The following is a 27,400-nucleotide window of genomic DNA, read 5'->3' on the forward strand; positions in this document are numbered from 1 at the left end:
AATAAGTAGGTCGTTTTCCGAGTGCTCAAATCATCACCATCTACCCAAAGGAAATATGTCAAATTTGGTCGCATAGCTTTCAGTCCCAACTTAAAGGCATAAGATAAAAACAATCACATCACAATAATTTGATTGACAAGCAAATTTAATGTTTTGAAATACAAATTATCACATGAATTCATACATGTAATTTATTGATAACATCACCCCACAAAGAACAAAACAAAAAAACAAAAACTTTCCGTCTCCAAAACCTCATTTTGGCAACAGAGAATAACTGCGGACTGGAGAGGACACCAGGTCTGAATAAAATAAAATTAAGCCAATACAGCAAGAAAAATAAAAAGAAACTGCACTCAATGGCATACAGCTGCAGTTTCAAGCAAAGTCAACATCCGGCTATCACACATACATTACGACATCTTCAAGAGTCCCGATTCCTTTTTTCTCTCTATAAAATACACCATAAAATCAATAATGTTTAACATGGGGGAACAAAGAATCCACCCCCCCAAAAAAAAAACAACAACAAATTTTAATGAAATAACATACACTCACACACACACCAAAAAGTCACTTTGTTTCAACACAGTGCCACCTGTGCCAGCAAAAGTGTTTTTTTATAGTTTTTTTTTTTTTTTTTTTTTTTTTAAATAGAACAAATAAAGAGATTTTTTTAAAGAGTCAATTGCTTTCTATGTGTAGTTAGTTCAGCGTATTGCATCTAGTGCAGTAAAGCTGCCATTGATGATCTATCACAATCAGTATGGTCTCATTTTGTAAGATCAACAACGTGTGGGCACTCTAAACTCAGCAATCAGAACTGTTCGGATGCTTAACTCTCAAAATGATCAAAACTTCTTGAGAACAAGCAACATGCACACAGTTACACTGCGTTACATTCTCAAGCAATACTCTCTCCTGCCTATTCCCATTCACGCTCTTGACTCATGCATGTCCCCATCTTTTTTTTTTTTTTTTCCCTTTTTTTTTCATCTCACATGCATATTTCTCTTTTTTCATTTCCACATCCAGATAAATACATCGTTCACATTACCACGCAATGCAGTTGAACACGGCTTGTTCAAACAAAAGCAAAGTGTCTGCATCATACTCCAAATGCACCACACTGGATGCACTGAGGAAGGCATGCTTTTTCTTTGTCATGACTTGCCACACATGATATTGGTCTTGCACACACACACACAAACTCACACATACACAGTCCACAGTCTGAAAACAACATACCCATCATCAAGAACTGGGAAACATTTCCACCAACAAACTGTATGACAAACTGACAGATACAAAACACATTAACACTGTAAAAAATAGCCAAACAGACCATCAAACACTCCCCTCTCTCAAACTGTAAAACACACTAAAACTGTAACATACAGCCAAACAGACTGTCAAACACTCCCCTCTCTCAAACTGTAAAACACATTAACACTGTAAAAGATAGCCAAACAGCATCAAACACTCCTCTCTCTAAGACACACTAACAGATAGCCAAACAGACTGTCAAACACTCCTCTCTCTCTCTCTCTCCAGCCCTTAACCCTCTTCCTCCTCTTCCTCCTCCTCGAGGACAGGGGTGAGGTTGGCGGTGGTGACGGACCTGAGGGAGGGGCAGTTGGCACGGATGGTGTCCACCACAGCAGCATGCACCCCCGTGCAGTCCAGGTTCAACAGCGTCAGGTAGGGCAGCGCCAGCTTCTCCACACCTGCGCCACAAGTTTCAAGTTTGATCAAATAATAATTAAAATAATATTAGATAGTAATTATGTGGCACAAACTCCCCATGTGATACACCTCTGCCACAAGTTTCAAGTTTGATATAACAAAAATAATATGAGATAGTACTTATATGGCGCAAACTTCCCATGTAATACACCTCTGCCACAAGTTTCAAGTTTGATATAACAAAAATAATAAGAGATAGTACTTATATGGCGCAAACTCCCCATGTAATACACCTCTGCCACAAGTTTCAAGTTCGATATAATTATTGTTAAGAATGTGTAGCGAAAAATAATATTTATAATAATAATAGATAGTACTCATATGGCACATACTCCCCATGTAATACACCTGGACCACAAGTTTCTACTTTGATGTAATAATAATAATGATAATAATTATAGATAGTACTTATATGGCGCAAACTCCCCATGTAATACAGCTGGACCACAAGCTTCAAGTTTGATATAATAATAATAATGATAATAGATAATACTTATATGGCTGAAACTCCCCATATAATACACCTAATCCACAAGTTTCAAGTTTGATATAATAATAATAATACTACTAATAATAAGATAGTACTTATACAGCGCAAACTCCCCATGTAATACACCTGAACCACAAGTTTCAAGTCTGATATAATAATAACAACAATAGACAGTACATACATGGCGTAAACTCCCCATGTAATGGGCTCTAGGTGCTGTATATGAAACAACACATATACAATAGTAAATAATAACATACCTCTGCCCATGAAAAAATCCCAAATATATGTGTATCTATACACTAAGACAATACTACAAACTGCAGGTATGAACAATCACACACACACACACACAAAGACAATAATACTCTATACAAGCACACACATGCTCGCGCGCACACACACACACACATGAACTCCATCCACACACTACATGATGACTTCAGTAGAGGGCAAAGTGTCCGACTATGACCACCAGAAGAGCAGAGGAGGACAACTGCTGTCCTGACTGTCTGGGCTAGATTTTGATTATACTGGAGAATGCCTTGCCCAAGTTACATCCCCACTCTCTCGCGGCCAAGAGGGCTTTAGGACAGTCAGCACTGGGATGGTTCCCAAAGGCCTGCTAGCCCCCAAGGCTGCAGCACTAAGAGCCAGTGCAATCTTGCCTCCTGATTTCAGAGTTGTAGTCCTTCACAAAAGACTAAGCTGTAAATGACTTCCCACAGCAATGGAGAAGCCATTGATCATACCGCCCTCACTTTGCCGTTGGCCCATCTGTAAGCTTATGTCAATCTGTGATATAAGGTGAGTGTTCAGGGCCTTAGTTTAATCAGCCTTTAACTCCTACTGGAACAATACAGGAAGACCAATGAACACCTGGTGCAGAACAGTCAAAGGAGAACTCAACACCCTGAAGCACACCTAGGGTACCATTCAGAGACTGGCCAAAAACAGACAAGAGTGATGGTTCTTTGTTGCTGCCCTACAAGCCTGGTGGCATTGTGGGCAGAAAGTTCTACCAGAGCATAGAGGATTAGATACATGCCCAACTCATTAACATATGCAGAAAAGTTAAAAAAACAAACAAAACTTGTTGGTTATCCCGATTCTATCAACTTCCTTAGTTTCAACTGTACATTTTTACTACCATTTCGTGATTTGCAGAAACTGAAAACAGATTTTGCAAGTGTCAATTCTGCCACTCCCGGTCTTAACACCAATTCACACGGTCACAAAGTCACATTCACAAGGTCAAAGTTACAAGGTCACAAAATCAAACATATCATTTTTAGTCATTGTGTCCATTTCTCTGAAAACACCAGACCAAGTTGGAAGAAACTCACAGACATGACAACAAGTGTTCTTGGAAAGTCATATCTAAAGAATAACTAATTTTGTTTTTTTTCTCAAGTCCACAGAAGTCATGTCTCAGTAGATTGCTTTGTGCATTTAGGTTCCAAGTAGACACATCTCTAAAGCGAAGCCTGTCTTGTACTGCGAAGGCAAGATGGAACACTGAAATATATCCAAGACACTCAAACTGAATATTCAACTTATCCATAATTTTCATGATTCATTTTTTTGGCACAACAGAAATGTACATATATTAAGCAAGCTAATGGCAAACAAAAGAAATGACAGTACAAACATAAAGTTTGTGAGTGGGTGTTGCAGACAAACCTCTATCTCCCACGTAAGTACGGCTGAGGTTGAGTTTGGTGAGTCCCTGGCAGGCGTGAAGAATGCCGTTCCTTAGGAACCTATTCGTCACACTGCACACACACACACAAAGAAACATCAGAGAGGATATCTTCACAACACAGCTGTTGAAAGGAAATTTTCTATCTAAAATTACCTTTAAATAACATACTTACCGTGACCCAACTAGTGCTGACTCCGGCAGGGGTCTGACATTCCTGTCCTGTGCAAAGGGCGCTAGCCAGCGGGACAAAGGGAAGGTTACCTACTTCCGGGAGGTTATCGGCCGTAGTTGCTTTCGTTTTCTCTGCATAGGCGGATAGTAGTTTGCACAGGACAGGATGTCAGACTCCTGCCGGAGTCTGCACTAGTTGGGTCACGGTTAAGTATGTGTAATTAAACAAGTTTTTACAATTTCTGGAATCAAATCTATGCACCATTATTGAGACTGATCAAGAAACAGTTTTGTGAAAAGAAATCATTCTGAATATACCGCTTGCTTGCTGTGCATGCGCTTCTGAAAGAAGTATTTGCTCAGTCATGGTCATTAATAGTGAGTGTTAATTCACTGTATTGATGTGAAAGACAAACATCACAGCAATGCCAAACACTATCAGAATTGCCAAATATTTTCAGGATTATGTAAAGAAACTTATTTCAGATTTGCTGTTCATTTCTGTTCCACGCTGTTTACTTCTGTTTACTTGTAAATATGTGAGGATGCCATGAGACAAAATGTCTTGTTTAACATTCAACACTTATAAATGACTAGAGACCCTTTTTGAGCGTTGGCAAACCCCACACAGCAAGGGGGAACAACTAACAACTTTGCCTTTCTTTACATACACCTATGTCCAACTGCTGAACAAAACAGATGAGAGGTGCCTTGGCTGAGACAGTCAGGCGTTTGCCTTCTGTTTCAGTGTTCACTAGTGATCAGCTCATTTCAGGGTTCGAGTCCCTATTTCAGCATGTTGTGGTGTCCTTGGGAAAGGCACTTTTCTCTGATTTTCCTCTATCCACTCGGGAGTGAATGGGTACCTGACTTTGTTTAGAGAAAGGATAGAATGGAAGGAGAGGATTGGACCCAACCTTACTATGCCAATCCCTAGACACAGTGGATATGGATTCACTGCCCCGATGGCAGTAAAAGGCTATGAGACTTTTAACCTTTTTCTTATTATCTTTTTTTTTATATTTCTAAAATCAACAGATGAAAAGAGACATAATCAAACTCAGAAAACAGCAATGACCAAAGCTGCATCAATATATTCATGGACATTACCTCACTGATCAAAATCAATTCATATTTATCAGTGAAACATGGGGCAAAACTGTTTATCAAAGGCATGACAGAGTCTGATGAATGAGCAAAAGCAAGTTGTATATATGTATATATCAGTACAACACAGTGGCAACAAAACTGTAGCCAAGGCTTAGAGTTTGACATTTAATGATGCAAGGAAATGCTGTTAAGCTACTTTCGTTTTCTCCGCATAGGCAGATAGTAGTTTGCACAGGACAGGAATGTCAGACCCCTGCCAGAGTCTGCACTAGTGGGTCACGGTTAAGTATGTGTAATTAAATGCTGATAAATGTCAAATAAAATCCACTCACTTTGTTGCTGAAAGACTTAGTTCAGACAGTTCCCGGAAAGCTGCAAACAAAAGTGGACAACATGAACACATGCTTATGTAAAAAAGAGTAAGAATACTAAAACAAGTGAGTATACACAAACACACACTTATGCTGAATAAAAAATATTGGAATACTACAGTATGTTTCAGCTTCACAGACCCCTAAATCCAAAGAAAAAATTCTTCTGAACATTTATAATGTGCACACATCTGATAAGCGACATCTACTGGTAAACCCTCAGAATCCTCCATATTGTATGGTGCAGAATGGCTCTGCTGACCCCAGATGTTGTTTTCTGAGTGGTGACATCATCTTCAGAAAACTGAATCTTAGATTGATCTGACTTGTTTTCATCTGCTTTCTTTGTTTGCTCTGTTATCTTTTTTTTTTTTAACATAATTTTTACAATTTCGAAGCTTTCAGTCAAATGTATACTGTTGTTAATCCCCAGATGGCTAACTTGTTCAGTCAGAATCCAGTCTGCTAGCCCTGCTTTCAGTTCTTTCCACCATTTTGCTTACCATGTTCAAAAAGACTGAAAGCCCATCAGTTCACTTTTCTGATTTCTCTATTTCAGCACCATGGATTTATCCCCAACTCCTATACTGCTCTGTTTTCATGCCGTAGGGGTGAACAGCATTCACTTTCAATTTGGTGTGGAATGCAATTTGTTTTCAATTTGATACGATAGTGAACATGAACAATGTTGAACTGAACAGTGGTAAGACTGAAGAATGCAAGTGTAGCAAGTCCAGAGTGATTCTGCACATTCACTGTGATCAACGATGTTGTCACAAATTGAGCTGTTGTGACAGGTGGCACCAAGTGGGGCTCAGAATTCAGTTTTCAGACACAGACAGACCGTATACAGCTGATATGACGCATGGGTCAGTTTTGAGTAGAGATGTTGCGCCTTGTTGGCCTGAAATTACAGTAAAAACATACAAGCACACACAAACATGAACGCTTTTGTTGAGAACCAGAACATCACAGAGAAAAGAAAAAAAACGTCCTACTTGTCAGTGTGACTGCACTCACCACTGACGACAGCAATGCCCACATCAGACACACAGGTGCGGTCCAGGTGCAGGATCTTGAGCCGCTTCAAGCCACCCAGTTGCAGAAGACCCGCATCTGTCACTTTGGTGTTGCTCAGCATCAATGTCTCCAGACTGGCACATACACACACACACAGACTCAACATGCTTTAATCAACATACAGGACAAGACCATTTATGAACAGGTATTTCAAAGTAGTTGATATGGTTAACGTTCCCACAGCCTTTTACAGCAACCAGGGCAGTGAATTCATATCCACCTGGTGATCTTGGTGATGTGCTCCACACAGACAGACAGACAGACACACATGCACACACACACAGACCACACAATGCCTCAAGCTGACCGACCTGATGATTCTGGCAAGTTGCTGCACACACACACACACACACACACACACAGACACACACAAACACCACACACATACACACACACAGACCACACAATGCCTCAAGCTGACCGACCTGATGATTCTGGCAAGTTGCTGCACACACACACACACACAGACACACACACACACCACACACATACACACACACAGACCACACAACCCAGGCTGACCGACCTGGTGATCTTGGCAACTTGCTGCACACACACACACACACACACACACCACAAACGATGCCAGACAGACTGATGGACTTAGTGATCTTGGTGACGTGCCACACACACACAAACACACCACACACTTACACCCACACAGACCACACAAACAATGTGAGACAGACTGACAGACCTGGTGATCTTGGCAACTTGCCACACACACACACAAACACCACACAAACAATGCCAGACAGGCTAATGGACTTGGTGATCTTGGCGACGTGCCAACACACACACACACACACCCAGACCACACACACCACAGCAACCCAGACTGACAGACCTGGTGATCTTGGCGACATGCTCCATGCCCTCATCTCCCACGTGGATGTAGTTGGTGAGGTCCAGGGTGTGCAGGGCGAAGGAGGAGATGTGGGCCAGCCCTGCACTGGTCACTGTGTGCCGGTCAGGAAGACAAAGCGTCCGCAGCTTCAGTCCTGACACACCACACACACACACACATTACATTCATGCTGGATACTTAATGCTTAGTGTCCAGCCCACCAGGTTTTGAATGTCTGTATTCACACTGTACTGCGCAATAAGAATCCAGACCCCTGTTGGAGTCTGCATCAGTGGGTCACAGTAAAGTATGTGTAATTAGGTATGTTTTTACACTGTACTGTGCAACAGACCGCTGGAGAGTTCCGTGCTCACAGGATTTACAGGGGCGTGCCACATGATCTATGCTTGCCCTCAAAGTTGATTGGTTCTCCAACATTGCAAGCAACAAAGGTGACTGAGAGAGGCAGAACATGTGAAAGTGCAGGTTTCTTTTTTCAACTTTTTGCTTTATATTTTGTTTTTATTATTGTGCATATGATGGCACATCATTGTACAGAGTTTGGTTGCAGCAATGGAGGCTATCAACAGGAGAAATGGAGGACAGCACATGTTTGCTTCTTTTGTCTTTGACTGCCTTTGGCATTGCCATTGATTTCGAGTAAAAGTTAGATGGACTTGTGCAACATCCAAGATAGCTGTGGAACTCTCCAGTGGTCTACTGTGCATGTTATATGTGGAAAGGCGCTTTCTAAATTAACTTATCATTATCATTATTTTTAAAAATTATTATTACCAAACATAAAACCTCTGTCACAAAAAACAACAAAATAACAACAGATAGAGGAGAGCAACGTCCCCCACCAGGTTTGAGCTGGATGTACTGTCTTGTATTGTACTGTACTGCACTGCACTGTAACTGACCTGACAGGTTGAGGAGAGCCACGTCCCCTGCCAGGTTCTCGGTGTTGGACAGACTGAGCTGTGTGAGGGCCGGGTGGTTCACCAGGTGACACAGCTGGTCCGCTGTGATCTCTGTGGACGCCAGGTTCAAACACGACAGCTTCTTCAGGTCTTGCACACCATCCAGGCTGCTCACCTGAACCACACACACACACATGCCAACCCCTGGCAAATGTTTGTAGGAACAACCAGTAGGAACAGTTTGAATTTAGTAGGAACACTCAGACTCTGAGCCACATGAGCAAATGTACATTTTATCTACAAGGCATACAAACACTTGGGTCTACCTGGAACACGGTGTAACTGTAACGATTAAGCTGCTTAATCCACTCAATGCTGTTTCAACGTAAAAATGCATCATCACATGAGACCAGGGTTAGCAGTGACTGCCCTGGCCTCATGATCAATAGGTCTAGAGCGCCTGGGTAATGTTACAACAGGAAAGCATGTGATAATGCTATGTAGTCGAAAATGAACTCGTTGGAACAATTTTGACATTGGCGTAACGTCGGAACTGTGATCGAGCGTAACAAAATATGATGAAATCGTAACTGTTGGCATCTCTGCACACATAATGAACTACAACACTTGACTTTGTCTCCAATCTGAGAAATTCTTCTTCTTCTGCTGCTGCTGCTGCTGCTGGGATGCTACCCCCACATTCACTTGTATGTACAGGACGTCAAGTGTGATTTGCATGTATGACCACTTTTTTTTTACCTCGCCATGTAGGCAGCCATACTCCATTTCTGAGGGTCTGCATGCTGGGTATGTTCTTGTTTCCATAACCCATCCAATGGTGACATGGATCACAGTATCTTTTAACGTTCACATCTGATCTTCTGCATGCATATGGAGACACAAAGGGGGTACAGGCATTACCAGGTCTGAATGTATGTTGACCTGGGAGCATTGAAAAATAAATCTCAATCCAGGTGTACCCAAATCAGGGACTGAACTCAGGAAACTCGGGCAATAACCCAGCACTCTAACCATTCAGCCATCAGACCCATCAGAGAAATTCATTTGTGGTGCATGTTACATGAACAATGTTCAAGAATTACACAGTCATTCAATACAAATACATAAAAGACTAAAAATGCTTAAATACTAAACTAATCTCACATACAATACTCACAATCATGCACATGCAATGATCACAGACATAAATATATATACTTTTCCTATAGATAGATATATGATTAACACCAAGCATATCAAAAGTATCTTAAACAAATACACAGTACACAACACACATGCACACACACACACACACACACACACACAACAAACATGCACACAAACACACACACAATATCAAGATTCATCAGTCACTTCAAAAACAGCATGCATATGTATGCACATGCACACACACACACACAAAACAACCCATACATTTTTCTCTCATATTTACAAACTTACACCAATACATCCACCACACACACACACCTAATACCATCAACACACACACACACAAATAGCACACACACACACACACACACCAGTACCATCCACACATACACACACAAATATCATCCACACACACATACCAATATCAGCCACACACACATTCCCACCAATATCATTCAAACACACATCCACTCCCACCAATATGATCTTAATCTTCATGACAGAGAAGGAATGAAACAGAAACACAAGCATAAACAGTCCAGTTCATAAACAATTCACACCAACAATAAACTATCACAACAACAAGTAAGAGGACAACGGAGGAGACACAAAAAAGGTGCGCACCCACAAGCAGCCAAACATTACTGACCTTTGTCTCTTCTAAGCACAGCATTTCCAAACGATCTAAATCTGGTGGACAGAAAAACAACAACAAAACACCTCATTAAAACATCCATAACAAGAAATCTGGTTAGAAATAGGTAATATAAGGGTAACATTTTAAATCTGTCAGGAAAAAAAGTCATTAAAACAACCATAACAAGAAAATATGGTTACAAATAGATAATGTAAGGATAACATTCTAAATCTGGTGGACATACTCATTAAAACGACCATAGCAAAAAATCTGGTTAGAAACAGGTAATGAAAGAATAAAGGGATCCCAAAATCAAAGCAAGTACAACACAATGAAAGTCCCATTCAAAACATGTTATGAACAAACACTTTCTGCACCAAATTACAGAAAATAAGTAAAAAAGCAGCTTATCTTTTTCAGTCCCAATCATACTTGCATATAGAAAAGCAGCAAGTGAAACAACAAAACACAACAAAGAAAGTAAAAGAGAAAGAGGCAAGTCATATAAGAGGCGAGAGAGAGAGAGAGAGAGAGAAGGGGGGTATGTGTGTGTGCTCACTCTTGAGATGCTGGAATATGGCACTGGTCACAGCCGTTCTGTTCAAGTTGAGGTTCCGCAGACCAGGCTTTGTGGCCAGGTACTTGATCAGGCCAGCCTCTGTCACTCCAGTCTCTTCCAGACTTAGCGTATGTAAGTGTGGAAAGCCTGGCTCACACACACACACACACCAATCAGTGCTCTGTCAGTCTGGGTCGTACAGCATTCGGATTCAGTACAGTATCAGTGTTAAGCCTAGGTCTACAGAGCAATCACTACAATATCTGTTTAAGCCTAGGTCGTGGAACAATCAGTGCAGTGTCAAAAAGCAATCAGTACAAAGCCATGGTCATGGTCAGTTACAAGGAGAGAAATAGAAACTGGAAAACCCACAGAGGCGGTTGGTGAAATGCTGTAAAGATATTAGTGTTTGTGCATATGTGTGTGCGTGTGTGTGTGTGTGTGTGTGTGTGTGTGTGTGTACAAATGTGAGTGAGAGTGTGTGTGTAAGTAAATATATATATGAGTGTGTTGTACATTTGTCAAGTCTCCCATGTCAAATGATATGCCAACCTGCTAGTGCATGAACGCTGTCTGAGAAGATCATAATGTATACATGAAAGATTATACAATTCATACCACACACAGAGAAGTGAAAACATATAACCAAAGAGGGTAGATGAGTTTTTTTTCTCTATTTTCAAGTGTGCGTACATCATAACCACATCCACAGAATAGTACGTGCCCACATACACACACACACACACAAATATTACACATGTGCACACATGAATACAAACATCTAAAAGCCTGGAGCACAGACATACCTGCTATCACCATCAAACTTTTGTTTGTGATCTGTTTGCAGAGACCAAGATTTAGCACCTTCAAATTCTTTAAATCTGCAAACAGAATAACAAGTACTTTATAACCTGTGCACATACATGGCCATTGTGTATGTGTCTATGTAAGTGTGCATGTGCATGCGTGAGTGCATGTTTTGTGTGTATGTGCATTGGTACATGCTTGTGTCTATGCTTGTACATGTGTGTGCATAATTGCACATGCACATCTGTGCACAGGTCCATGTATGTGTATGTACGGTAAAGTTCGGTCTATTGAGCGCACTGGTATATAAGCTGCACACACTAAATTTTGGAAAAAATTGAACTTTATACATACATAAGCTGCACTGGCTTATAAGCCGCACTTATTTCCGGTACCGGAACACATACTGATACTACAGAAAAGCTGTCAATACTGTAGGTTATGAAATAAACACAAGCGGGAACACAAAGAAAAGCAAGCGAAAATACTGCTAGTGCCACAAAAAAATAATAAATAAACACAACGAAAAAAAGATCCATAATTTAGGGATAGTCACATTTATTCAACGTCATCCTGCTCACTGAATCCACTGAAATCTTCGTCTTCAGTGTCTGAGTTGAAGAGAACCAGCACAGCTTCCTCTGCCATCTTGTCACTGACTTCAGCCTTGCTTTCACTTCATGAACATGAAGGTGGAGGTCGCTGCTGGTTCGTCGCTTGCACTGTTGTCTGCTAAGTCAATCGCCTTCAATTTGAAGGCTGCATCATAGGCATAACGTCGCATTTTCGGCATGATGAGGGTGTACGCTTGAGCAGAGTAGAACTGAATGCTGATCTGAAGGCTTTAATGTGTGGGGATTTGATTTATAAAATGTGAACAGTTAGCACACTATCCTGAAGCTCATCCAAAAATTCATGGACAGAAATCATGATTTTGGTGAGTTGAAGGGCAGCTAAGAATAGACGAGAATGTGACACTCCCTGGATTGTTAAAATCCTCAAATAAGCCGCGCCACTGTATAAGCTGCAGAGGTTGAAACTGGAGTAAAAAGTCGCGGCTTATAGACCAAACTTTACGGTAAATGTGCATGTGTGCATGCATGCATTTGTGTGTGTGTGTGTGTGTGTGTGTGTGTGTGTGCAAGCTTGTAATAGTGTGTTTCTGTGCTAGTGTGTGCATAATACATGTCAGTGCCAGTCTGTTTACTGTTGCCTTTTGTTTGTTGGTTTGCTTGTTGTTGTTTTTAATGCCACATTTAAATATTTCATACAGACCTGGAGGTTTCTATTAGATCAAATGTTCAGTGTGCAAACCTATAACATCATGAACATGTACATCTGGGTGGTTTACTTCTTTAAATATAAAAAAAAATCGCAGCCAAGTATGACTGCATGTAATGTAAAACCATTAAAACCAAATACATGCATATACAAACACCCTGAGGATCACACACAACACAGGAGAGAGAGACAGAGAGACAGAGAGACAGGAAGAGACAGAGACAAAGAGAGAGAGAGAGAGAGAGAGAGAGAGAGAGAGAGAGAGAGAGAAATCACATTAAAGCATACAAATGCACACATGCACACACACATACTTACCAGCAATATACTCGATGCCTTTATCACTTATTAAAGGACATGAATGCAAACTGAGGATCTGAAGGGTGGGATGAAGTCTGCAAACAGAACAAGGTTTACATTTATTCTAAATAGTAAATACAAAAATCTCATAAATCCAAACACAGACTCAAAATGATCCCTACCCCACTAAAAATCTCGTTAATCCAGAAACAGGATGAAGGCATGGGATGGATGTGTTTCAATGTAACACTGGAATTACACTGCACTTAGCTAGAAAAGATGGTGATGAAGAAGTTCAAAATACATTAACAAGTATAAGAATGCGGTTAAGTCTTTGTGACACTAACAAAAGCTTGAGAATCTAGAATTCTGAAAGTTTTTTTTCTTCTTCTTCTTCTTCTCACATCTCATACACATTTTGGCTGATTTGTAAACACATAATCAAAACACTCACCTGGCTGCATATAACAGTTCATTGGTTGCATAATTGTAAGTGTCCAAAATCAACTTCCGCAGACAGCTGAAAATAACAAAAGCATGACAAACTTAGAAAAAGAGGTAAAGTATATAACAAACTATACAAAAGATTACACAGGAAGATATTCTTTTAGACAAACCAAAAAACGTTTATTTACTAAAATATACTGCATCGTATTTCCAGGAAACAGATCTCCCAAACATACAGGAGCAACAATGCTGGGTAAAATACAATGGGAATGTTAACAAACACAAATTTCCAGCACAGATTCACATAATCATGAAATGACATGCACAGTATCAATACCACACACACACACACACAAGCACACCCATTCTCTATCCCCAAGATAAGTTTTGACATGAGTTCTCACTCTCTCTCTCTCTCCCCACCCCCACACCCCTTGTCATTAACAACCAGCGCTCACCACAAACAGAACACACACACTTGTGCACACACTCAAACACACACACACCCACAAACAAACATACATCCACTCTACCCCCAAGATAAATTTAGACACAAGTTCTCTCTCTCTCCCCCCTGCACACATACACTCACACACACTCTATCCCCAAAATAAATCAAGCACGAGTTCTCTCTCCCCCCCCCCCCCCCAACCCCCCCCAGACAAACAAAAAACCAGCGCTCACCATGAACAGAACAGCCGCAGTGTCTTAGCGTCGAGCAGGTTCTTCTGCAAGAGGTAGTGCAGGATCTTCTCCGACAGGCTCTCCGGCAGGCGGCGGAGGGAGTGGACGGGGTTGGTAGGGGATGTGATCCTGTCGATGACGACGGCCATGCTCAACGTCTCCAGCCTGCGGACTGGCTGTGTCGGGGCCAGCTGTCTCGGGGCGCTGGGCTCCACTGGCTCCGGCTGGGCCAGCCTCTGCTGGGCCGCTTCCGCTGTGTGCAGGTAATAAAAATAACGGTAATGATGATGAATGGTATTTGTATAGAGCTGTTTGCCACTTCCGCTGTGCGCATGTTATTATAATAATGATAATAATGATGATGATGAATGGTATTTGTATAGCGCTGTTTGCTACTTCTGCGGTGTGCATATTATAAGAATGATAATAACAATGATGATGATGACTGGCATTTGTGTAGTGCTGTTTGCTGCTTCTGCTGTGTGCATATAATAATAACAACAACAACAACAACAATAATAATAATGAATAGTATTTGTTTCGTGCTGTTTGCCGCTTCTGCTGTGTGCATATAGTAATAACAATAATGACTGGCATTTGTATAACAAAGTTTGCCACTTACGCTGTGTGCACATAATAATAATGTATGATAGTAAGTCGTGTCTGACTAAAACCATCAGAACAGCAGAGGAGGCAACTGCTGTCTCCGACCATCCTGGCTAGAGTTTGAATACAGTGGAGAGTGTGTCTTGCCCAAGCTACATCCCCACCCTCTCTCCCAGCCAAGAGGGTTTTTAGGACAGTCGGTGTCCGGATGGTTCCCAAAGGCCAACTAGTTTCCCCAAGGCAGCAGCACTTAAGAGCCACTGCAATATTGCCTCCTACTCTGAGAGTCACAGTCCTTTACAAAAAGACTAAGATCAGGGCAGCCCCCACTCCTATCCCCCACCCTGGAGCAACCCCCCCCCCCAACCCCCCAAACCCCCTTCCCCGCCCCCCCAAAAATGGCAATTTATATTGCATTTTTAACATTTCTGCTCTGTACATAAAATACTACTACTAATGAATGGAATCTGTATAGTGCATTTTGCTGCTTCCACTATGTACATGATAATAATGACTGCAATCTGTATTGCACGCTTTGCCTCTTCTGCTGTGTACATAATATATAATAATAATAATGAATGGCATGTGTACAATGCATTTCTCTAAGTAAATTTAGACTCAATGTGCTGGCAATCATCCATTCACACACAGCCACGCTACCAAAAAATGACTGGTGGTGACCATACAAAAACCATATACACACATGCACCCATGAGCAGAAAACAGCTCAAATCATCGGTGGAAAAAAAGAACACCACAAAATGCCTCACAGAACGGATGAGATCAGTGTTGGTTGGTGCTGCAGACCGACTGGCAGTGAATTCCAGACAATCGGAGCACAAAGGCTAAAACTGTGGTAGCTGAAAGACATCATTTTTTTGGCGAAGTTTTAAAGTTTTTTTCCCCCCTAAGGACTGGAGAGAATATGAAGGCTGGTCTGTGGGGAGTGCTTTGACGAGGTAAGATGGAAGTGTCCTATGAAAATGACGGTATGCAATATCATACCACAATTTTAATAATAATGATCATAAAATAAATCTTTAAATGATAACATTAGAAGATGAAAAAGGATATTTTCTTCTTAAAATAATGTTTAACTAACATACTTACCCCCGCAATTGTAGGACAGGTCAGGAAAACCAAGATGGCTGTCAGAAAAGAGGACGCTATGTCTGCTAACGCAAGGGAGGTAACTAACCAAGGGAGGCTATTGGCCACATCTACTTTTGATTTCTCTGCACAGTGGAATAGTAGTTTGGACGTAACAGGAATGCAGACCCTTGCCTGCATCTGCATCAGTGAGGCACAGTTAAGTATGTGAATTAAATACATATTTCAACAAAAAGTCTGCAACCACTAGCATGAGTGACAAGACATGAAACAAATTTCTTTCCTCCCTTTCGGACTCTAGCAGTTGCAACCGCGCTGACTGTGATGGTGACCAGCTCACCTGCCAGGTCTCCCACACGCCGATTCTGGTGGTCGTCTGCCCCTGGCACACCTTCCGGAACCAGCCGTTGACCCACTCCTTCGAAGACCCCTCTGGCCATAGCAAAATGCTGCTGGAAAAAACCTGTCACAACAAGAACCAAAGTCAGAACCAAAGTCCTCACTGCTTGTTAAAGTGTTCGCGACCAACACGTCAGTATAATGTGTATCTGCAACAAAATCATAAAAAATCAAGATGAAAGATAAAGGAACATTAACTGATGGTTGAACACCAAAAGTTCTGAAATACCTGGTTCAAACCAACAAGCAATGGATGTTTGCACGTTGATGTGTGTGTGTGTGTGTATGGAAATGTGGGGTTAACAAAAGAATGATTATCATGAACTGAGTGTCCATTTAAAATGTTAACACTAAGGATCTTATTAATTCTTTGTATGCTTTTCAGTGTGTACCATTTGTGCAAAATGACACATCATAACACATATGTATACAACTACACTTGGTCAATTAGAACCTGAACATACCATCACAAAACATGCTCCAAACATAACAATGAACAAAAATGTCCATGAATTAGCTGACAGAAACAGAATAACATGCTTCTCAAATATATCTGAAAAAAAAACACACAACAACTACAAAAAAACAGATATACTTAAATAAAAATAAAGCTTAAGACATTTCAACTGCTGGATTAACACCAAATGCCTATTTCATTCAAAATGTTGTATGGCGTTGGTAATAAAACCAGTCAGCCAAAAACCTATAGTATAATAAGTCACGTTCTGTGATGTCACAACTGACCTTGAAGAATGGGGTTGGCCCCAACCCCACGGGCTCCTCCAGCATTCCACCCTCCCATGTCGTCATCGTCATCATCATCATCGTCATTGCCATAGTCATTGACCCCGTCATTTGGGTCTTCTTCCTCTGAATGAACACAGCTTTTACAATAATAAAAAAACCCAGTGATGCGTGCATGCATCATACTAACAAGCAAAGCATGCTTCTATCAAAATGCTGACAGGCTATCAAATCTCATCTGTGTGAGCATATGTGTGTGTGTGTGACCATTTCTGTGTATGCGTGTATGTGTGTGGCACCAATGTGAACATGTGCAGTTATCTCCTTTAACTTTTCCACTATGCTCATGAAAAAACATAGAGTCAGGGTTCTCACAGACTGACCAAACAGAATTCCATACTATTTCCAAACCAGACTTAAAAGTCTTCAAACCAAACCCAAACTGAATCATAAATTCACCTGCTACATGCCTCTGGTGAAAGAGATCAGCAGATACCCTGACACTGATTTTTCCATTTCATCACTCTTTGTTTGTTTCTTCTTGAACTGAATCAAAGCTCTTCGATGAATGGTACTGGTCAAGGGTTTTATTAAAATTCCAAGACTTCTCCAGACCCTGAAGGGCAAAAACATATTCTACCAAAACTTTTCCAGCATTAAAAACAGTTATTTTCAAGACTTTTCCGGGTTTTATTGACTGTAAAAACCCTGTGCAGTTTTGCAAGCTGATCAGTCAAATCATCACTTACTTCAATTCCTACATGAAATATTAGAAAGTGGTGACAACCAAGTCCAGTCCAACCAAGTCTGCCTTCCTTCTTTTCTCTCTCTCTCTTCTTTTTCTTCTCTGTGTTCAGTCTCTAGCAAGGTCCAATGCTAACAGCATACTTTGCACCAGGAATTATTGATAATTGAAATGAAAAAAGTTTAAACTGACCTGAAAAAAAAGTCTAATGTGCAAAGAAACATATCCATGACCAAGCAAGAGATACCTATTCTTGACATTCAAAAGACTGGTGCAGTGGCTGAATGGTTAAGAGTCCCAGGTTGTTGCCTGAATTTCCCGAGTACAATCCCTGGTTTATGTGCACCTGATGGGTCAAGGGTGGAGATTTTTCTAATCTCCCAGGTCAACAGATAAGCAGACCTGCTATAGTGCCTGAACCCCTTTCTTGTATATATACATACAGAAAATCAGATACGCATGTTAAAGATTCTGTAATCCATGTCAGTGTTTGGTGGATTATAGAAACAAGAACATATCCAGCATGCATACTCCTGAAAACAAAAGTATGGCTGCCTACATGGTGGGGTAAACATAATCATACACATAAATGCCCACTTCGGCATACAAGTGAACATGGGAGTTGCAGCCCATGACAGCAAAAGATGGAGACATTCAAATGGTTAGAACTGAAAACAAATCGCAACAAGCACCTGCTAGGTGGACACTATAAATTTAATTTCTTGCCAGTATTTTGGCAGCATTATCTAACTTATTTGTTTATTCATTTGTTTCATGTCTTCATTTGCTGCTTATGAATAAGTTGCGATGTAATAGTAGCATTACTTACTAAATTGTTTATTCATCTGTTTTATTTCTTCATTTGCTGTTTATGAATCAGTTATCTGATATTAATGACACTGTCCATCAACTGTCATGTTAAAACTCAAGTTCAACGTGTGAGCACAGAATAAGCTTTAAGTTTGTTGACGCTCTTTTGGCTTTGCTTGTACTGTAATCCTGTGTACTGTTGATTATTTAAACCAAAAACCTGGTGACTGTTCCACAGCCTCTCATGTTTTTATGTGTCCCACCTGCAGCAGGACACATGTCTGTTACAAGCAGTGAGTGAACCCTACCTTCAGGATCTTCCAGCCGTCTGCCTCTTCCCCAGTACCGAGCCTGTGCCCCAAGGTCTTCCCCCTCCTCTGCCATTTCTTCATCCTCACCGTCAGCATTCCTCACTGAAATCCATTGAAACTTATCAAGCTATGCATTCAGATACAAAAAGAAAAAAAATATATATACACACACACATCCATATACCATCATTTTTGGCCTATAAGATGCTACTCTTTTTTCTTTTTTTCTCTCTCTCAAATCTGACCTCTGTGTCATACTGGCTGTGTGCGTCCTGTGTCTGAAAACTCAACTGGCACAACAAACTCAATGACAACATTGTTGATTACAATAAATGCTCATGACTGCACCAAACAGCAACACTGTAGTCTTATCACTGTTTGATTCATCATGGTTCATGTTCACCACTGAATCAAACTGAAACCAAATTGCATACTTCACAAAATTTCAACTGAAGGTGATCGCACTTCCATGCAAAATGTGTAGATGGTGTTAACATCCAAGACAGGTCTTCATTCCTACCTGAAGACCCACTCCAGCAAAAGATGAAGCCTGCTTCATCTATTCATTTGTTGTGCCAACAAGAACTGGCACACAAACCTGAACATGCTGTTAATAAAGTAATCAGTACACAACACCAAGTGTGGTGATTACCTCCTCCATCCGCTGCTTCATCCTGTCCCTCCAGTGTCCGGCCACGCCCCCACACATGTTGGTTGACCGGCGTCCACTCTCCGTATGGGGGCCTGTTCCTCTCCGCAAGCTCTGCTTCTGGCGGCAGTTCTTCTTCAGCCTCTGCTTCTGAAAACCCACTGCATTTTAAACCCCTGCCATGCAATGCTGCCAACAAAAAAAGAGTGGTCTCTGTTCACTGAAAATGACTGTCAACTGAAATTATTACCTACTTTTCAAGTAAGGTCACTCACAAAAACGGCAGACAATAATGCTACAGTAATATAATCCTTTGTATCTCTCCTCTCTTCAAATTCAGTGTCAGCAGTAGCTGAATGCTAGACACACGATTCAGCTCTCTGGCCATAAAGGGTCAAATGGTTGACCTGCTTTTGAACAGAATGCAGACAAATATAACATGCAAACACAGCCACACAAAGCATAGTTTTATTCATAAAACAATGACATGCATTTGCTCACCTGAAGGATATTACAGACATGCATATGTATTTGTGATCAGTTTGTCTGGAGCACCGTGTTTTCAGTGCTTTATATTATAGACAGACCACTGCAAAATATGGTCCACAAATCAATTTTATCCCACCTTTAAACTGCAGTCTAAGATGCATGACCTATCAGTGGCACTCTAAACTACAGCCTGTGTTTGATACAAAACACAGCATCTCACCTCTTTCAGGCTCAGACTGCACAGGTTCTGTCACTGTGTCCATCTTTTTCAAAACCAGGGAACCAGATGGAACCAAGCCAAGCTGCTGCAAAGTCTTGTTCATCTCTGGAGCACTGAATTCTCGACGAGGGAACGGCTGAGGTAAAAAAAAAAGAAGAAAAAAAAAGAAATCAATTGCGACCATTATCCAGTGTGTGCACACAAACATGTCCAAGCAAAATTAAACCAAGTCTATATTACTGGGTCACTGAAAACAAAACAAAAAATTGCAGCATTATCAAAAGATGTTACCCTAACTGTTCTCTCAAAAATGTAACTCAATAGCAGAATGCACACAATAACACACTGTAACACAGTGTAATCTCAAATTTAAAAAAATTCTTTTCCAAATGTCAAAAAGAATATGACACTCTGCAAAAGCGTTTGCTTTTAATGAAAAAAAAAGAAAGAAAAAAAGACACACAAAAGACAACAAAACAAACCTTGAGTCTTACAGACTTAAGCTTCACTGTGAACTTACTCACTAAAGTCTGGTTTCTCAAAAAACATGAATTTCTTCCTCAAAGTCAAACAGAACACTTAATTCTGCCAAATTTGAAGGCATTCTCTTCCTTCTGTTTCGAAGACCGTCAGAAAAACAAAGTGCAACAATGTGACACACAGTGGCATCCTCCTTGTGGCCCTACCTGCATGAAGCCGGAGTATCCCTCAGTTTCCGCCTCAGCTTCTTGAAGAACAGACACCCACAGCTGCCCTAAAGTTGTATTGCTGTCCAACTTCTTGCACAACCGTCGGCCACTTGGCAGACGAATCTATACAGTAACAGCTAAACATAAATTGTGTGTGTGTGTGTGTGTGTGTGGTTGTGGTTGTGGAGTGTGTGTGTAGGTGAGTGTGTGTGTGTGTGCTGACGCATGTGTGCGTGCATACACACATGTATGTGCATGAGTGTGTGCACTTCAGGAATGCATTAGTATGTACGTTACTGCATTCTTTCCATCTGTTTACAGTACTTTTTCAATAATGTGTTCAGAGAAATCAGTAAGCACCCCCTTTCTCTCTTCACAACAGAAACTGTACTAATATTGTTTACAACAAAAGACTCTTTTTGATTTTAAAAATCAAATATACTTATTCATTCTGACAGACTGACACTGCTGTTTACAGGCAACAAAAGAAATCATCCACTGTATTTATGTGTGCATCCCCAAAATTAATTTTAATGGGAAACAGGAAACCACAGGGCAATATCTACCTGAACAGTTTACATGAAAAGAAAAATAAAATAACCATACAAAACAGGAAACTATTTTTGTTTGAGGGCTACCTTTAATCTTTGTAAATGACTGTTATCATGCCAACATTCATTACAACAACGCACCTTCTACTGTTACAAATCAAAACACACCTCATTATTCAAATTTTATATTATTTTCATATTTCACCCAATAAAATGGATGTTAAAAAAACAAACAGGCAAAAGATATACTTCACAACAAACTGACCATGAATCAAAAAATCCTTTTTATGAATTTGAACATAACAGAACAGAATGAACAACAAAAACAAAAAGTATCAGGGGAAGATTTACCTGAATAGAACACTGAGCAACAGCACTGCTGACGCTGGAACTAGCTTCAGTGGAGCAGGTAGCTTTCGTAGTTGCTTTTGGAGGTTCTGACTGGTTTTCCACTGGCTTAGCTGGGTTGTAGGTCTTCATGATCTTGGACATTTTTCGGTCCTCAGCTATCTCCTTCAATACTCTAGCACGCTCCTTTGAACATCAGACAAAAAACAACATAGATCAATGGGGAAGACAACAACAACTAAAAAAAGAAAGAAAAAAGCAAAAAAGAGAGAAAAAAAAGCACAAAAAAAAAGCCACCTGCCAATATAATTGAAACAGTATGATCACATAAACAAACCAAATCCAGATTTAATGAAAACAAATAATGCAACCACAAAACAAATGACCACAATGTTATTATTTTTAATATGTCAATCTTCAAAAGAATCCTTTTTTTTTTTTTTGCTGCCTGTACTGTTACAGTGGCGTTACTCACATACTCTTCATTCAGAGTCCCCCATACCAAGCCATACCCTGCTTCGACCATTGCAGTCCCAGTGCTGGTCCAATACAATATTGCCAGCATTGGACGAAATTCACACATGTTCAGTTTGTCACCCCAGTGTTCGTTGAAAGCAAAATTTGGCAAAATTCACACATGTTCAGTTTGTTGGCGTCCCAGTGACACTCCACAGCAACATTTAACGAAATTCACAAATGTTCAGTTTGTTGGCGTCCCAGTGACACTCCACAGCAACATTTAACGAAATTCACAAATGTTCAGTTTGTTGGCGTCCCAGTGACACTCCACAGCAACATTTAACAAAATTCACAAATGTTCAGTTTGTTGGCGTCCCAGTGACACTCCACAGCAACATTTAACAAAATTCACACATGTTCAGTTTGTCAACACCCTAGTGTCAGTCGAAAGCAAAATTTGACGAAATTCACACATGTTCAGTTTGTCGGTGTCCTAGAATTAGTCCACAGCAACATTTAATGAAATTCACACATGTTCAGTTTGTTGGCGTCTCAGTGTCAGTCGAAAGCAAAACTTGACAAAATTCACACATGTTGTTTGTTAGCACTACAGTGCCAGTCGAAAGCAAAACTTGACAAAATTCACACATGTTGTTTGTTAACACTACAGTGCCAGTCGAAAGCAAAACTTGACAAAATTCACACATGTTGTTTGTTAGCACTACAGTGCCAGTCGAAAGCAAAACTTGACAAAATTCATACATGTTCAGTTTGTTGGTGTCCAAGAGTCAGTCCAAAGAAAATTTAATGAAATTCACACATGTTGTTTGCTACCACCCCAGTGCCAGTCGAAAGCAAAATTTGACGAAATTCACACATGTTCAGTTTGTCACTGTCAGCATCCCAGTGTCAGTCCAAAGCAAAATTTGACAAAATTCACACGTTCACTTTGTTTGTGTCCCAGTGTCAGTCCAAAGCAACATTTAACAAAATTCACACATGCAGTTTGCTGGTGTCCCAGAGTCAGTCAAAAGCAACATTTAACAAAATTCACACATGTTCAGTGTCAGTGTCCCAGTGTCAGTTCAAAGCAAAATATGACAAAATTCACACTTGTTCACTTTGTTGGTGTCCCAGAGTCAGTCCAAATCAACATTTGATGACATTCACACATGTTCAGTTTGTCAACATCCCAGTATCAGTTCAAAGCAAAATTTGACAAAATTCACACATGTTCAGTTTGTTGGCGCCCCAGTACCAGTCCAAAGCAACATGTAACAAAATTCATACATGTTCAGTTTTTCAGCATCCCAGTGTCAGTCCAAAGTAACTTTAAACAAAATTCACTCATGTTCAATTCGTTCCTCCTCCCGGACTGCCAGTCATTTTATTCACTTCAGAAAATGAATGAATAAAATAAAATAAAATGAAATAATAATCACTAAAAAAAAAAAAAAAAAAACCTCATGAAAAAGACAACCCACTCACCCGCTTTGCCTGCGCTTTCTCCAGCCTGGCTTTCTTCTCCACCTCGGCGCGCACCTTCTCTTCAAAGTGCTTCTTCTCAGCCAGCTTGGCATCATTCAGGTGCAGACGACTGACCACCTGCTGCTCCATGTCCATGTCGGAGCAGGATCCCGAGGCAGAGGGGGCCGCCGATTGGGGGGAGGAGGGGGACTGGGCGGAGGAGGCTGCTTCACTGGACGCCGGCGTCGGGGTGGGCACCGGCAGGGGACTGATGAAGGGAGCTCCTGTGTCTGGCTGAAGGCTGGGCAGGCCTGGGCTCTGGTTGTTCTGTCGGCAGAGAAGCACCACAAGCACCATGATAATAAGTTTCAGTTTCATGTTTCTCAAGGAGGCACCACAGCGTTCAGACAAATCCATGTCATATGCCACACCACATCTGCTAGGCAGATGCCTGACCAACAGCAAAACCCAACGCACTTAGTGCATGCATATTCATATATATTATGCACATATCAGAATGAATTTCTTGTACAAATTTTGCAAGAGGACAATTTCATTGCCTTAGATTCTTTTTTTTCAGTACCCCAAGCATGTGCTGCACATCAGGCTTCAGTTTAGTTATCATATCATCACAACACAGTCATGACCAAAAGTATTTGTCATTCCATACAAGCTTTTCCAACTTCAACTGTTTTGATGAGATCATAATCTCCTCTACCACTAATGATCCACCTGAACAGGACGAGTGTAGCAAGCCATAGTTGTGCCTGTTAAAAGGTTTTACTGTATTCAGTGTGTTGTGTTGTCATTAATGATTGTTGAAATTTCAACCCAATGATAAATAAAACTAAACCACTTTCGTGTGTATATGCAAACATAAGATCAAATATGCACGTTAAAGATCCTGCAATCCATATCAACATAGAGTGGGTTATGGAAAGAAGAAGATGCCTAAAATCCGAAAATGGAGAATGGCTGCCTACACGAGCAGGGTAAATAAACAAAATGGTCATACACATAAAATGTTATATCACATGTCTGTATATCTGTGCTTGACTGAAACCTGATTTAATGACACAGGAAACAAATGATCAGCGCCCAATGGCAGCTGTCAGTTGGCTCTTTCCAGGTAGGCAGCCTGTTGTGCAAATGACTCCCTATTTGTAAAGCGCATAGAGCTTGGTCTTTGGCCGAGGAAAGGCGCTATATAAGTATCCATATCATCATCATAACTTACTGTTAATTTCAAGGTTGGTGGAGCTGGTCCTCTCTCTGCATAGCCAGGTTTCCCTGCCAAAATCCTGGAACAGTACAGATAGGAATGTCATTCGTGCAACCGTGTGTCAGTGTGTGCAGGTGATTATGTGTGTTTATACTGGCCACAGCAGTTTTATCTTCTTCCCAAACCACTCACACAGTCAGGCTGCTATATTAACTTTTCCAGTAAGCTTCATGCCCTGATTATCTTGCCACAAAAACGGCTACAATGCATGCTTTTCAAACCCACAACTTGCAGCCATTGTGCTTTGTTCTGTCAATTTGTCTAAAGGTGTTCATGCATAGCTTTTTGTGCTTCCATAAAAAATCATGATAAGTTAATATTTGCTCAAAAACAACCAGGTAGACAAGGTTAGTGTCTGCTGGCAGGCCGGGCAAAAGCTAGTTTCATTCCAAGGACTGAGTAACGTAAGCTTGCAACTGACTCTTCTTCTGCATTCCAGTTGCATGCCATATACTAGTCAGCTTTGTTGCAGTGATGACCTCTGCATTGTCCATTGCAAGAACACCATCCAAATCCAACAGTTTCTCCTCAAGGTCCACCACACTGGGCCTGAATTGATACTGGAAAGCAGCATGGGTTGGGCATTACAGAATATGCTTGGGGGTTTCAGGATGCCTGTAACACATGGGCTCTTGCCTGTACCCTTGTGCTGCAAGTGATTGAAGATGTGTGTGGTTGATCAGAGGTAGGCCTGTTAGTCATCAGCATTATGCAAGTCACTCAGCTATTAGACTTGTGTGTGTGTGTGTGTGTGTGTGTGTGTGTGTGTACACTTGTTCATGCATGAGAATGAGTTATATGTCAAGCAGAGTGGGACATGTTCAACACACTAAAATGATGATTATAACATACATATGTTATAATTATATGAATAAAATACAGCAGACCATTATGTAGTCAACTTCGTAAGTTATGATTGATAAACAGAGAATGTCATGTTCAATAAACTGGAAAACATCGCTTACCATTCAACAGCATCTTGCACTGCTATTTTGCCATACTGAATCGCATCTTGAGCATCTTGAAACTCAAAGCCCATGGACAACAGTGCCACGACTGTGTCATCTAATGTCTGGAATCAGAAGACATGATTGGGTTTTTCATAAACTGTGTACATTCATATCTAGTGCAAAATAAATTTTAGAAAAAACGTTTTTTTTCTATGGCATGTGTGTTTGACTGCTATGTGCATATACTACACATATCAAAAAGAAAAAAAAAAAGCACCAGTACATATTTCCTGGCGTAGAGCTGAACACACAAGTGTTTAGAAAACGCTGCAGCATATATTTTTTTATTATGTATTTTCATCTACTGATCTGGAGCTGTGTGTTTGTGTGTGCGCGTGCGTGTGTGTGTGTGTGTGTGTGTGTGTGTTGATACACTACCGTTTTTCATTATCTTTTTATCAAACTGAAAATGAGAGCACTGTGAAGTTACGAGTCACTTACTAAGTGACTTAAGAGTGCAATGTTAAGACGAATGTTTCTGAACCATATTCTTTTTCAGTTTCATCCACAATCTAGTGCAGGGCTGCCATATTGCAAAACTGCATGTTATATCAAGAGTTTATAAAGCTCATCTACAGCACTTGTGATGATCAACCTGATGCACTTTGTCACGAAGTGATGACGATGCATTCAAACTGTCTTCGTTCTCCGCTTCAGTCCACCACTTGTTTTTAATCCACAAGATTTAATGATTGATGGATTTAGGAATCGAACGTTATGGTATCACAGCGAATGTCCATTGCATTTGTTTTGATCTCATACATCAGTTTCAATGATACTACAAGTCAAGAAAACTAGATTGTTTACAAACATACCTGCGACGCCATTCTAGTTGAGAATGGAAAAGTACAGACCGGAAGAGCAACGCGAGTAAACCGGAAGTGAACTCTTCGTCTCCGAAAGAAGTGAAACTGGGTTGGACAAAATCGAAAATAATGTTCCGCAACTGTCCAAATTTACCGGAACAAAAAACGAAAAATAGATCTAATAAATCTTAACTTGGACCAAGACTGAAAATTGCAAAATTTAACGAAAACAAAAATGCTGTTTCCACTTATTTTAACAGTGATGGGGTGTTACTATGTCATCCCTCTGCTAATTTCTCCTTTCCTCGCTGACTCAGTGCACTCGCACACTCACAGCGCTCTCTCAGTCTCTCTCTCTATCTCTCATTTGTTGGAAG

The 27,400-nt window shown here is 40.7% G+C and overlaps 1 protein-coding gene across 1 annotated transcript; it reads right to left on the reverse strand.

The window, feature by feature from the left end:
- Positions 1-120: 120 nt before the first annotated feature.
- On the reverse strand, positions 121-27,079 carry LOC143301929 (uncharacterized). Its single transcript, XM_076616384.1, has 23 exons — positions 27,033-27,079; positions 26,173-26,279; positions 25,163-25,226; positions 23,947-24,252; positions 22,003-22,185; positions 21,098-21,223; positions 20,412-20,547; positions 19,706-19,852; positions 19,051-19,155; positions 17,188-17,313; positions 16,385-16,507; positions 14,329-14,581; positions 13,652-13,717; positions 13,216-13,292; positions 11,616-11,690; positions 10,810-10,956; positions 10,263-10,303; positions 8,444-8,618; positions 7,521-7,674; positions 6,614-6,747; positions 5,555-5,594; positions 3,920-4,011; positions 121-1,727 (listed from the first exon to the last, which is right to left on the reverse strand). The coding sequence occupies exons 1-23, from the start codon at positions 27,042-27,044 to the stop codon at positions 1,558-1,560; spliced, it is 2,859 nt and encodes a 952-aa protein (XP_076472499.1). The 5' UTR covers positions 27,045-27,079; the 3' UTR covers positions 121-1,557.
- Positions 27,080-27,400: the final 321 nt, after the last annotated feature.

This window comes from Babylonia areolata, chromosome 2, assembly GCF_041734735.1.
Source record: "Babylonia areolata isolate BAREFJ2019XMU chromosome 2, ASM4173473v1, whole genome shotgun sequence".
NCBI classification, from domain to species: domain Eukaryota; kingdom Metazoa; phylum Mollusca; class Gastropoda; order Neogastropoda; family Buccinidae; genus Babylonia; species Babylonia areolata.